The sequence below is a fragment of the Oryza glaberrima genome, chromosome 1, assembly GCF_000147395.1.
Source record: "Oryza glaberrima chromosome 1, OglaRS2, whole genome shotgun sequence".
NCBI classification, from domain to species: domain Eukaryota; kingdom Viridiplantae; phylum Streptophyta; class Magnoliopsida; order Poales; family Poaceae; genus Oryza; species Oryza glaberrima.
This window is the reverse complement of record NC_068326.1, coordinates 7517655-7532142: the sequence shown is the minus strand read 5'-3', so window position 1 is coordinate 7532142 and position 14488 is coordinate 7517655. Positions and strand designations below refer to the sequence as shown.

Here is a 14488-nt window from a genome sequence, read left to right as displayed (position 1 = left end):
ACACAGAACCACTCTCCTGCAACTTGTGCGAGAACAACTTCATCTTGATATGCATCTTACTGGTTAGATCTTTAAACATGCAGATCGATTCCAGTTTGAGCCAAAGTTCTGCGGCAGTCTTTTCCTGCAACACTTCTTGCAAAATATCATTAGATAGATGAAGTTGGATTAGCGACAGAGCCTTACGATCTTTCCGCTTCTCCTCAGCGGTCCACTCAGTCGTTTTCTTCTTCCCGAAGCTTTCCAGCGCCTCATCAAGATCCGAAGTTTGCGCCAGAACAGCCCGCATCTTGACTTGCCACAGCAAGAATCTCGTCTTGTAGTCTAGCAGCGGTAGATCATACTTTATCGATGCCATCGCGAAACCCTAATCTGGGAACCAGCTCTGATACCACTTGTTAGGTAACGATAGGCGAACAAACGATAAAGAACAATAAATCAATCACAAAAGACACGAGATTTAACGTGGAAAACCCTCCCAAAATAGGAGAGAAAAAAACCACGGGCGCCAGCCAGCAAAATATCTTCACTATATCTGAGGTGAGGTTTCATCGCCATACGACGGCTTACAAGAGGTATATATATAGTGGAACCTTAAAAGGGATGATGATCCGTACCGCGGGGGCTCCGCCCCCGCACCCCCGGGCGTCCCCAGGCGCACAGCCCAATGGGCCAACTTCAGCCTTCACTCCACTACGGCAGAAGCTGGCCTTTATTAAATGCAAATGAATTTGAATCACAACTCAACAGTCATCACCACCCTCTCCCCCCTTCTTTTCTTCCTTTCTCCTCTCTGGTTTTGTAAGTTTAAAAAGTTTGACTTTAAAAAGTCAAACGACTTATAATGTGAAAGGGAATAAGTAGTATTTTGGGCCAACACTATTTCTTCATTTGTTTATCTCAAATTCTCAACCAAACAAATGGAGTATCATTTAATTTTTGCACCTTTTTATCTCAACCAATTATAATTCTCTTGTTTAATTTTACAAACATTTTAATCTTCATGTGAAAAGCTCTAAAAGTGTTTATATTTTAGGATGGAGTATCATTCTCAGTGCTGATTTCTCACATGGTTGCTCAAAGCCTTGGGTTCGGATCAAGGGAAATTTAACTTCTTGCCACTTTTAAGATGTGGCAATTAATTATTTTCCACTCGCTGTCTATGACATGTGGGGTCCTCATGTGACTATGACATGTGGCCCATATGATGTGGGTCTAGTGGCACATCCTTTATCACCATCCGTAAGAGTGGCAAATAATTAATTATTCCTCGGATCAATTGAATTACAGCTAATAAGTCATAATAAATAAAAATTGAGTATAATTAAAGAATAAAAAGTATTAACAGTTAAAAAATAAAAGCTGAAAATGGACTGGTGAAAAAAAATCAACTCTAAATTATGTTTCAAACTTGTAACTGAGACAGAAATTTTTCTGAATTTATGGATCAATTTAACTACAATAAATTTCCTTTCGGTAAAGTTCCTGGTTGCAAAAGGAGTTATCTTATATTTTTCACATGGATTATGTTCTCGGCAGTGACAAACGCTACTCTGTGCCTCTCTCTCAATGTGGGGGGCTCTACATGGCTATTGTTATATTTTCTTAGACTGGTTAATCTCTTGTTGGATGAAGGAAAAAAAGCAGAGTATATTATATCTGCAGTTCACCATGCATGCCTGACCCTTAGAATAACTGGAGGATTTTTTTTTTATTCTATCCGATTGACCTGAAAATAATTGTCCATGCTTATGACTTTATGCTTACCTTGATTTAAGGACGTTTAGCATGTTACTCCTGTTAACTTTTCAAAATAAAACATGTTCTAGTTAGTTAACAAGAAAGTGAGAAGAAGAATGTTTGCCACATCAGTAATGCCTTAAGATTAATAAAAAACGACTGTATCTTGATCCACCCATCCAGGATTCATAAGACATGAGTGGAGTACTTGTAAACTTCACAATCTGTAATAGTGAGATAAACCAAAGAATCGATCGTATCAACTTCAGAAAAGAAAACGCTATCTCATCATCCAATCCGTTTGTCTACCGTCCCAACCAAAAGTAGTTTCTCAAATATTATTTTAAGGGAATTGTAGCGGTTCTCAAATATTTGAAACATCGATTCGATAACGTGCACAGGGTGTTGCTTATACTAAAATCTTTGCGTAATTGACCTTAAAATCTCTCGTCTCTCTGAGTGATTGGCAGTTGCATGAAAGCAGATTAAAAATTTCTTAAACACCAAGTCGTACCCAACGAACGAACTACTACCTAGCTAGATGCATGGTGTTCATCACGGGTGATTAGCGGCCGTGTTTTCCGCATGAGCATGTTCTACCTAACTGACAAACATTGCATTCTCCATAAACAATTTCATCTCTACATTATCAATCGTTGTTTTCTGCCAATCTCAAGAATGGCGGTTTCGTGTAAGGAATCAAATCAACGGTTTCAGATGGTACCATTAGGTACGGCCGGCCCTTGAATCATGGCAGAGATCGAATATTATTCTCTCCTCGATTGCCTGCATGCATTGCTCTGACAAAGTGTCAACTCGATACAGTATTAGAACGCATGGAATGTGACATATAACTCGCACAACACACTAGGAGCAGACCAGTGATATTAACCAAGAACGTAATGCAAGACAGTTGGAGTATTAACCAAGAATGCAGCACCCTAGGGCAGTGAAAAGCTGACTAATCTGAGTTGCCTAAGAAACGCATTAGAAGGAAGGTAGTTTGACTTTATTTAGGCGTTCATGTCATGAGCCGTCCGATCGTTAGGCAAACGCATTAGATTAGGCCCTCTTTAGTTCGTGAAAAGAAAATTTGTTTGGTCGGATGTCGGAAGGGGTTTTCGGACACGAATAAAAAAACTAATTTTATAACTCGCCTGGAAACCGCGAGACGAATCTTTTGAGCCTAATTAGTCCATCATTTTCTCGAGATTTCCTCCTAACTGTGCAATTAGTTTTTATTTTTATTTTTATTTAATGCTTTATACATGTGTCCAACGATTAATATTCGATGTGATGTTTTTGGGAAAAAATTTTGGGAAACTAAACAAGATCTTACTAGTTTGCTATACTTGCTACTAGTACAATGCTCCTGTAGTGTTACAGTGTTACCACTGTAGCTTCCATGATCTGACACAGTATTCGCTAACGTTGAAAATTCACAATGATTTTCTTAAGCATTTCCAGTTTGTAATGTAGAATTTGTGCGATTTCTGAAGAAGATCACTGGTGCACACATGCCGATCTTTTTCTGACGAAAAACAAAGGCACGTACGATATATATATGACATGATCATTACGTCCAAGTGATTTCATCCTGAAATGACGTCAATTTTGAAGGGTGATACTATATAATATCGCCGTAACAGGGGAACGCACATGCCACATGAGCACCGGGATTACACAGCAAATGCAGGCCGAGCTAGTCAGCTACTACTAGTTTCAGAACAAATTTTGCTCTTGAAGAAATCAGTTCGCGACACCCAATCATGAACACAACGTGCAGATGCGCGCAAAAGTCAAGATTAGCCAACCATTACACGCTAATCAAGCCCTACTCAAAGGAATTTTAACGGATAAAATACCAGTCGCTTTCTCACTGCAAATCTTCCATTCTGAATATGAACAGCCTCCTGAATTATCAAAGGCACAATCTCTGCCGTTATCAACCGAATCAGTTAGCACGGCAGTTGCAGCCAAATACAGTATAAATACCGAGGTGTGGTGACGCTTACTTCTCCACACAACACAAGAAGCCAGTTACAATAATTTAGAAGCAAAAGAAAAACTGTACCGAGCTTGCATTGCAGTGACGCGACAATGGCGGCCGCCAGAATGCTCGTGCTCCTGGCCTCTCTCTGCGCTCTCCTGCTCACGGCGTCCGCGGCCAAATGGACTCCTGCCTTCGCGACGTTCTACGGCGGCAGCGATGCCTCCGGCACCATGGGTTAGTAGCAAATTAAGCTCAGCTAATCACCATGCATGTGTTAATTAATCTTTTGCAAAGTTTAATTGGCATTTACAATAATGGAGTTTGGTCTCTCTCTCGTCTCGTGTGTGATATCCAGGCGGCGCATGCGGGTACGGCGACCTGTACGGCGCCGGGTACGGGACGCGGACGGCGGCGCTGAGCACGGCGCTGTTCAACGGCGGCGCGTCGTGCGGCGCCTGCTTCACCATCGCCTGCGACACCCGCAAGACGCAGTGGTGCAAGCCGGGGACGTCCATCACCGTGACGGCGACCAACTTCTGCCCTCCAAACTACGCCCTGTCCGGCGACGCCGGCGGGTGGTGCAACCCGCCGCGCCGCCACTTCGACATGTCGCAGCCGGCGTGGGAGACGATCGCGGTGTACCGCGCCGGGATCGTGCCCGTGAACTACCGCCGCGTGCCGTGCCAGCGGAGCGGCGGCATCCGGTTCGCCGTGAACGGGCACAGCTACTTCGAGCTGGTGCTGGTGACGAACGTCGGCGGCAGCGGCGCGGTGGCGCAGATGTGGATCAAGGGGTCCGGGACGGGGTGGATGGCGATGAGCCGCAACTGGGGCGCGAACTGGCAGAGCAACGCGCGCCTCGACGGGCAGGCGCTGTCGTTCCGGGTGCAGGCCGACGACGGCCGCGTCGTCACGGCGGCCGACGTCGCGCCGGCGGGGTGGTCGTTCGGCGCCACCTACACCTCCTCGGCTCAGTTCTACTGATGAGCATTAATTGCATGCCTATCTCATTTAGTTAATCTGGACCGTTCGATGTAGTATATTGTATGCTTTGATCGACGTGGCATAGGATGGAAGAGGCCGCCCACGAAGAAAATTTGGGACTTGTGTATATATCATTGTACCGCACTTTGTTTTTTTCTTTTTTGATTTGCTACTGTACTATACGCACGTAAGTTGTGCTTTTTCTTGTATTTGTATTGGCACATGGAAGTATCGTGTGGAGATTGCTTTAATTAATTCCAGTCAGAAAACATTGAATTAAGCAGTGCATTGTTCGGGGAAAAAACATTCGGCATACTCCCTCTCTAAGAAAACTCAAACCCTAACGTTCCAAGAAAATTTTAAAGAGAGAAAATAAAAACCATAATATCCTTAGTTAATGTGAAAGTTGTATGGGTTGATGGTACGTGAGAGATATTAAAGTAATAAAATTTCTTGTTTTGCGAATTGGCGGTAGGTACTCCCTCCATCCCAATTTGATCATCTCTTAGCAAAGAGCACAAAAATCAATGACACCAAAATACTCCATCATTTCTAAATTGATCATCATATAATGTAATCCAAAATTTCTTAAATTAATCATTATATAACCACATAATATGGATTTCATCGGAATACAAATAATGCAGCATGAGAGAATATGTGCATCTTATGGCGTAATTGGTATGGTATTTTAATCGATGCATGCATTGTGGGAGAATGTGTGTCTTAATTGATGCGATTTAAATTATCATTGGTCTTGGTGAATAAACATATACGATGATCATTTTTGAAATAGAGGGAGTATTTATTATTCTCAAATTAATCCTTATTGGCTAAGGTGCTCTACCGCTTCGTCTTCTGTGAACTACTCATGTTTTAAATATTGCATACCATTGCACCAATAGAAATTAATCTCATTGGTCGGATGCAACACATTCAATGATGCACATTTACTTTTGCACAAATAAACGAAAAGATGATGATTATTTTGGAAGATCTTAAAAACCTTATGGGATGACCAAAATGGTATGGAGGGACTAAAGGGTAAAAGTTGATTTATTTTAGGATAAATTTTAGACGTGAGAAGTTGGTTTATTTGGAGAAGTACGTATAAAACTCCGACCCACTCCACCTGAAAAAAGGGAAAAAGAAAAGCAAAGGAAACAGGCCAATTTTGTCAGATCTAACGAGCCCGGCCCAAGCAGTACGCCTCGGCCTCCCGCGGCAAGCGAAAAGGGGGCAAAAGGTTGCAGTAGAATTTTGTTTTCCTTTCACCGTTTTTTTTTTTTACTTGGATAATATCTGGATTCATATAGCTTTTCATGGCACACATTTGTGCGAAGAGTGCAGTTTGTGGAAGAATAAAGGCAGAGAGGCTTCAGGTTTACGTTCAGCTGATAGATGTGATTTGTGGGGGTGCTGAAGCTGTGAAGACACTGCTCTCTTTTTCTGCAGAGAAAGGCGCTTAAAAGAATCCGATTCCTGCAGATGCGTACGCACGACCATTGCCATCGTAGTTCGATCATGCCCAAAGGTCTCCGTACTTGCGTTCTCCACGTGCACTGGTTGTTATTTTGAGTTTTGACCGGATAGATTTTAGAAAATGGGATAAACACGATCTCTACGTCCAATCAAATGTACACAGCCAAATTTGACCGGATATATGTTGTACCAATCTAAACATCTCTGTATAACAATGCACCTACATCATTCATGTATAAATTCTGTTGTTAACGATGGAGCCAAAGCTTTGGATCTGTAAAAATATCACCCGAGCATTTGTTAAAAATAAACTCACAAAGGCTATGTTTTTTCTGATTAAGATACAGACTTTACCACGGTTTTCATCAGTATGTTTTTTAAACTGTTAAACTGTATATTTGTATGCAAAATTTATATATAGGGTTGCTTTAAAATACCAGATAAATCTATTTTTCAAGTTTGTGACAATCAAAACTCAATTAATTATACGCTAATGATTTTTTTCGTGCCCTAACTTTATTTTCATCATCAGTAGAAACAAACGCCACCAAAGTATTAGGCATATGGTGCTTCAAAATTCAGATTAGCTCCAAAATTTAATTAGTCCGAAATGGCCAGCCACTACTTACATCAGCTCAGGGGTGCTTAAGAGTCCAGAAAAATGGTGGCGTCTTCGTCGTAGTAGTGCCCATCCGTCACGTAGTTCCACCTCGACCACCCGCCGAAGTAGCTGTCCCACACGCCCTCCGCCAGCCGGTCCACCCGCAGCGCCGCGAGCTCCTCCTCGACATCGTCGCCGTCGCCGCCGCAGACGGCGGTCAGCCTGCCGGCGAACACCACCTCCTCGCCGTCCTCGTCGACCCCGCGCTCCGTCCACCCGCCGCCGCCGCCCGCGCCGCGGGGCCTGTAGTGCAGGAAGCAGCCCACACGCATGGCGTCGGCGTCGGCGGCGGCGGCGTACACGGTGGCGTTCGCGCCGTCGAACACCTGCAGCACCCCGACCTCCGCCCTGTCGCCGCGGACGAGCACCACCTCCTTCGCCGCCGCTGCGCCGGCGGCGCCCTCCTGGTCCGGCTCCGAGGCGGCGACGAGCAGGTACGCCGCCGCGCAGCAGAGCGAGGTGGACGCCACGAGCGGCAGGAAGAACACGACGACCCTCGAGAGAGCGGTGGCGCACAGAGCAGCCACGGCGAGGACGGAGACGACGACGGGCAGCGAATCGCCGCGCAGGCGCAGCGCGCAGCCGTGCAGCTTGCCGCGGAGAGATCCGAGCAAAGCCGCCATGGCTGTGGCTTGGCAAGCTAGCTTGCTAGCTGCTGCTTCGTGAGATGTTTTGCGAGGAAATTAATTGTGTTAAGCTTCGCGAAATTGGCCGTGCATGCAATGCGTAATGGTTGGTTTATGGAGGAGAATCATATTCGCTGAGCACAATGTGTCGGGGCATTGCATCATTTGCTTTTTGCAAATTGAGGATAGAAGAATCTTGTACTCAGCCTAGTGCAATATAGCACACTGTTGTGTTTAAACGGAAGAAAAGCTAAGGCAGCTTTGATTTGATCAGGGACAACAAATTAAACCCACTTGTGCTGGGCCAGTGAGAAGCTAATGATATGGACCTCTTGGGGACACTTGCTAGACAATGCAGAAAATGGGCTGGTTGGAACAGTCCATTTTGACCATTTGGGCTTAAAACTACACGAAAATCTCCGTCTCTAAGCAACGGGGTAAGTTCACTTTTGATCTCTCAATTTGTTGCCGAGACGATGGACCGCGGTTTGGACGGTGGTCCCTGAACCGCTCGCACTCAGCAAAACATGGTTACAGGATTGCCGTCCCCCGACGATCAAATCATACATTGCCGAGAGGCAGACACAAGCGAGTAGACGTTGTCCTCTCCCAGTCTCCCGTAGGCCGTAGCGATGTGGACGTGCCTCGCTCTCCTCTGACTAGAAGAGGGAGAGAGAGAGGAGGAAGGGAGAGAAAAGGGGAAAGAGAGGGGATCCAACTAGAAGAGGGAGAGAAGAGAATCCCATTGTAAAACTTGTTTTAACCGAACACTCACTGACATATAAGTCCTATTGTTTTTTTCTGTCTTTGTCAATGTCATGTAGAAGCCATGTAGCCGAAACTACAGTCCAAACCGTTTTGGGACGTTATTTGCAATGGTTTTGAAAGTTGAGGGATGCATCATACTACCTCCGTCCCAAAATGTAGCTACCTAGTACGTGATGTAACATCACCTAGTATTACAAATTTGGACAGTAGTACTAGGTGATGTCACATCCCATACTAAATAGTTATATTTTGGGATGGAGGAAGTATCTGAAATTGCGGTTAAGGGACGTATTTGAGACTCGGTGATAAATTGAGGGACCTAAAGTGAACTTATTTCCTTGAGCAACCAAACGGTATACAAATACACCGTACTCCAAGCTACCATCATATACGTACAGAAATTGACAAATATGTCTCGATTTGAGTCGCTCAAATCATTGAAAGCGCTGAATTTTCGTTGCACTGTTAGCCGCATCGAGCCATCAATTAATGCTGCCTGTAGGCGATGAACCGCGCGAGGTGTCGCAGCGGCGCGGCGCGCTCGGCGTCGAACCCGTCGAGCTCCGCCTCGGCCATGGCGAGGAGGTCGGCGGCGTACTCGCGGGCCTTGTCGACGCCGAGCAGCTTCGGGTAAGTGGCCTTGTCGGCCTCGACGTCCTTCCCGGCCGTCTTCCCGAGCTGCTCCGATGTGCTCGTCATGTCGAGCACGTCGTCGACCACCTGGAAGAGGAGCCCGACGCAGCGCGCGTACCGCCGGACCCTCTCCACCTCGGCGTCCGCGCCCCCGCCGACGATGGCGCCGGACACGGCGGCGGCCTCGAGGAGCCTCGCCGTCTTGTGCACGTGGATGTACTCCAGCATGGCGAGGCTGACGGGGAGGCCCTCGCTCTCCTTGTCGGCGACCTGCCCGGCGGCGACCCCGCCGGTGCCCGAGGCGCTCCCGAGCTCGGCGACCGCCCGGAGCGTGCGGTCCGCGGGGACGCCGTGGTCGCCGCAGCCGCGCGCCACGTGCTCGAACGCGAGGGCGTGGAGCGCGTCGCCGGCGAGGAGGGCGGTGAACTCGCCGAAGGCGACGTGGTTGGAGGGGCGGCCCCGGCGGAGGGCGTCGTCGTCCATGCACGGCATGTCGTCGTGGATGAGCGACATGGTGTGGATCATCTCGACCGCGCAAGCGACGGGCGTGGCCGCCGCGGCGTCCCCGCCGACGAGCTCGCACGCGGCCAGCGCGAGCACGGGGCGCACCCGCTTGCCGCCGGCGAGGACGGAGTAGCGCATGGACTCGCAGAGCCGCTCCGGGAAGCCGCGTGGCATGGCCCGGTCCAGCGCGTCGTGCACGGCGTCGGCCCTGGCAGACAGATACTGCTGAAAGTCGAAGCTACCACCGCCGACGCCGACGCCGACGTCGCCGCCTTTCAGCTCCGGCGTGACCATGGCGCCCAGGGCGCACCTCACGTCGACGGAGACGGAGCACCCGCGGCGGCAGCGGCGGCGGCACGCGGCCGGCGAGAGAAGAAGGGAAGGGGATCTCTGGAACGTCACGGAGGGGTTCGGGCTTCGTCGGAGGCAGCCGGAGGCGGCGACCTTGGCCACGGCCGTGGATTGAGCGAGGACGTGCATGTCGATTGCTGCGCGCGGGAAGGGGACGAGACGACACGAGAAGGAAGAAAGCTCAGAGTTTGGGGTGAGCTTGGCGGGTATCACTGAGTCGGGGATGGTGTTTAAATAGAGAAAAGTCATAAGGGGAGTAGATGAGTCAGTACGGATTTTAAATTTGAAAGTCAATTTCGAGGTTTAATTTCGCGCAGCCGCCGCCCGGTGGCGTAGGATTGAGCAAGTACTGTCAGTACATGACCTTGTGATCGATTGAATGTTAGCTAAACGGCATAAAAATTAACGAAACAGTCAAAATATTGTGGTGCCCTTTACTAATAATATTATACTATCAGTATAAATGATCTGACTCGTCGATTTATGAGAATATATTAGTGCTTCCCTAAGTAAATGGATTGGGGTAATTTTGGTGTTCATAATATTTTGTTGTTGTTTTAATCGCTAATATACTCGATCTCTAGGCTCTAGCGTAGCATCGATCCGCCGTTTCAGTGACTAACGTGATGGCATACAAGCCTCCCAAAAAAATGATAGCAAAAAATGTAAGGCACACCGCTGCAGCGTCACCCTTCCTTCTTCTAGATATGTCATTGGATGTTGTCGAGGAGGATGGATTGGGAGTGAAGGTACCATCCAATGCCACATCTAGAGGAAGGAAGGGCGATGTCGTAGCGGTGTGTGTTCGGGCAAATGGGGAGGCTGCAGCTGTGATCAGATGTGAATGGGTGACGGAGGATGGCAATTGCAACATCAGGAATGATCACCCAAAAAGCTCGGCCAGCACGGGCAAAAAATCGAAGGGTTTGTTACATATGCAAAATTACAACTCTACCCCTTCCACATCACTATTTTTATGGATGATTATACCCTCCTACGTTTTTATGACTATAAATTTATTAGGTGGTAGTATAATTAAATCTGAACTATTAGATAAAAACAGATAAATTGTTTAGATTTGTTTCTACTATCAGTAGAGAGCACCGTAGTAAGAGTCATTTTTTATATATGTATTATTAGTGGAAAAGTGACATGAAAAATAGACTGAATGTTAAAAAAAAATTCTAATTAACTTTATTTCAAAATCTAAATTTTAGATATAACTAATATATCAACAAGGAGACAATAAGAGCTAATTAGTTACATTACTCAAGAGACGGAGGACCGAAGAAGAGGATTGATCATTGGTTCTTCAAAACGTCAGCTTAGTACTTGCTACTAAAAGGACAAGCAACGAAAAAGTAAGAAAGAAAGAGAGACAAGCTAAGCTTGTACTAAATAATCTACTGTGTCGTACTATGAGCTAAGGCTGTATTAGTTAGAGGTTAGGTTTTGCGGCATGTCGCATAACAAGACATCCTATTAGCACATTATTAATCGAGTATTAATTATTATAAAATTGAAAAGGGATTTTGGTTGATTTTTTAAATGAACTTTGATATAGAATTTTTGTAAAAACCAGCAGTTTAGAAAACATGTTAACACCCAAAAAAAGAAGAAGAGGAAAACATGTTAAAAAAAATTGAGTAAGTTGTAATTTGGAGTTTGAGGTTAGAAGAGGGTCTAAGTGTAGTATCTTCACGGTATGAATAAATGGAAATGACCTAGTAATCCTTCCGATTATGAAAAATTCGGTTAAAATTTTGAAATTCTAGCTATCAATAACTCTCATAAAGTGCTTAGTTTAAAAGAAAATGAATGTATGAGCATCTGATATAATGAATTGTATTGTTCCCTCAAAAAAAATATAATGAATTGTATTCATGATAAATATCAGAAATGATAAATTAATAAGTCGTCGCTCGCGCCGCACACATAGGCCCTCTTTGTTTAGGCTTAGGCTTATTAGCCTAAACTTTTAAGTCAGCTTATTGGCTTATATGATTTATAAGCCGGTGGATTTAATGTCCTAAGTTTAGTGATGAAGTCATACGTCTACCTCACATAAGTAAAAAAAAACTTCTCCAATCTAGCTTTTGGCTTAATAGTGTTAGAGTGACTTATGGCTTTAAAAAAGATAAATAAAAAAGCTGCTTATTTTATTTGACTTAAAAATTAGCTTATAAACCTAAATAAAGAGAGCCATAAATGGATGGTTCGTGTCGGCCGATCGAAGGCCGATCACCTTACGTTGCGTTCGCACTCGGTCGGTCTCTCAGGGTTCCGTCCTGTACCGAGGTGAGCTACTATTATGTTTCGCCTCTCCATCGATTGACCGACCACCCATACGCACACGCGTCGCGCTCGTCCGGTGGGTCCTCTCTGGCCAAGGCCTAAGTCGGACGACGACCCACGGTCCCACGGTGCAGTGCGAATTTTAAACCGGCGAGGTTGCAAACGTGCAATGCATGCTACTGACCTCTAGTAGCTTTGTGGCTCTCGGCTGACATCAGTTGAGCATGTGCTGCGGTTTGTACTTCCTCCCTTTCAAAAGGTCTATTAGGTGTATTTCGCTTTTTTGTTTTTCTAAAGGTCTAAAACATATCTCATATATCTGTAAAGTTTATCCACACTAAATATAGTTAATGCTAATTCTCTCTTCTCTGATGAAGCCACATCACTTTAATTGTTTTTAGCCTTTGGATGATACATCAAGGATGTAAATTGCATCTCTTTTCCCTAAAAGCACACCATATAACCCAATCATTTATAACATTTAAATAATTGATAAAGGTAAAAAATATATATAATCACATGAAAAAAATCGTACAGTAGGTAAGAAATTTTTTTTTAAAACCCATATCTATTATATTATCACACAATGCTCCCGCAGCAACGCGGGGTACCCATCTTGTATATTTGCAGTCTTTATGTACTAAATTAACTAGGTGAAACCCCACGCGTTGCTGCGGGAGTTGAGTACGATAATAAGTAAAAATAATATGTAAAATAGCTAAACAACATAAGATTATATAAATTAACGTGGTTTATGATAATTTAAATTTGAATAATATATAGAATGATGATTCAAATATAAAAGTAAGGTGATATGACTTTATAAAAGAAGAAAAGTACTCAGATAATTTGGACCGTAGATTAATTATCTAAAGGGTAAAAATAATTGAGATGATATGAATTAATGAGAGAAGAAAATGAGAGAGATAAATTGAAACATAGATTAATCATTTAAGCACTAAAAAATTGGTGTGATATGGCTTAATAAAAGAAGAAAGAAACAACATTAACTAAGTAGTTAGTGATGATGAACTATACAGGTACATAGCATATTAGAAAAAATAATGAAGATATAAATTAAAATAATACGCGAATTATGTGCGATGATGATTTAACATGCGTGCATTTTAAAACCTCTAAAATTTAATAAATTATAAATTTATAGATAATATAGCATGTTTGTATGGTGTTTAAATTATTTAATGATTGTTAGTGGATTATGATGTGGCATCTTGTTAGTGGATAATGATGTGGTATCTTTACATGTTAAGTTTTAGGAGTTAGTGGGTTACAACTTTATTATAATAAGAGAGGATTTGTTGCATGCATGTGTATAATTTATTTGGTTTTGTCTTACATGATGCAGTGACGGATCTAAGGTCTGGTGATTCTGGAAGTATATTAATTTAACACAATCGATACCAATCGAGGTACAAGTCAAGTGTCCTGAGTCGTGACAATCGAGTAGTACTACGTAGGACGTCGCTAGCTGCAGATGGATGGATCTCTCTCTCTGTTTTTTTTATGTTGTTGCGTGGATCACGCGGAACACGCGGTCGATCGATCGATTATTGCCGTGCGCGTGCAGGCATAGAATATTGTCGACCGCCGATGCATGCGACAAGGTCTGGGTCGTACGTCGCTGTACGTCCGGTGCTCCACCACCAAAAGGTCACTGTGCACGTACAATTATACTACTCTTCAACGAGCCAACGAGGGTCACTGTAGGCTAGATAGCAGCCTGTACCGAGCAGCACGGGCAGGACAGAATTAGGTCTCCTTTAAATCGCAGGATTGAAAAAACATAGAATTTAATAGAAATGTAAGTGTAAAACAGAGAATTACAAAATGCAGAAAAAACACAGGAATGATCGTTTGATTGAACCGCAGGAAAAACGCAGGAATTAGATGAGAGAGATAAACTCAAAGGAAAGTTAGCAAGAGGTTGAAGCTCTTGCTAAATTTCCTCCAAAATCTCTATAGGATCGTCTATTCCATAGGAATTTCAAAGGATTGGATAGAATTCAATCCTTTGATTTAAAGGGCTTCATAGTAAATTTCCCTATAGGATTAAAATTATCTAAAATTCCTATGTTTTTCCTCCAATTCAAAGGAGCCCCTTAAAAGAGAAAAAAGAAAAAGGTATAGACACCATCACTATAGCTGTGTTATTTTGTTCGACCTTCCCAACTTATCTTGTTTTTTTATGTGCATTTCTCAAACTACCGAATGTTGTGGTTTTAAAAAAAAAATCAGGACAATTTTATTCTTATCCCTGTTTTAATGTTCAATATTGAGTTTGTCCTTGCTTTTTTTAGGGTTTTTTTTATGCCCCTGGTTTTTTAAGCGAAGCCAAGTATTACCACTACTTTAGATGGAGATGTTAACTAATGGTTTTAAATTTTTAGTAAAAGGACATCCGTACCCTTACTTGCTATTGTATGTTCCAAA

At 44.0% G+C, this 14488-nt stretch overlaps 3 protein-coding genes across 3 annotated transcripts; 1 reads left to right on the top strand and 2 right to left on the bottom strand.

Annotated features, from left to right (window-relative positions):
* Positions 1 to 3773: 3773 nt before the first annotated feature.
* Positions 3774 to 5005, top strand: LOC127763455 (expansin-A8). The gene is made up of 2 exons (XM_052288161.1): positions 3774 to 3967; positions 4089 to 5005. The coding sequence occupies exons 1-2, from the start codon at positions 3841 to 3843 to the stop codon at positions 4715 to 4717; spliced, it is 756 nt and encodes a 251-aa protein (XP_052144121.1). The 5' UTR covers positions 3774 to 3840; the 3' UTR covers positions 4718 to 5005.
* A 1402-nt stretch (positions 5006 to 6407) lies between these two features.
* LOC127759878 (uncharacterized) lies at positions 6408 to 7719 on the bottom strand. The gene has a single exon (XM_052284093.1). The coding sequence runs from the start codon at positions 7481 to 7483 to the stop codon at positions 6845 to 6847; it is 639 nt and encodes a 212-aa protein (XP_052140053.1). The 5' UTR covers positions 7484 to 7719; the 3' UTR covers positions 6408 to 6844.
* An 847-nt stretch (positions 7720 to 8566) lies between these two features.
* Positions 8567 to 9999, bottom strand: LOC127768165 (geranylgeranyl pyrophosphate synthase 7, chloroplastic-like). The gene has a single exon (XM_052293705.1). It carries the CDS (start codon positions 9989 to 9991, stop codon positions 8741 to 8743), a length of 1251 nt encoding a protein of 416 aa, XP_052149665.1. The 5' UTR covers positions 9992 to 9999; the 3' UTR covers positions 8567 to 8740.
* Positions 10000 to 14488: the final 4489 nt, after the last annotated feature.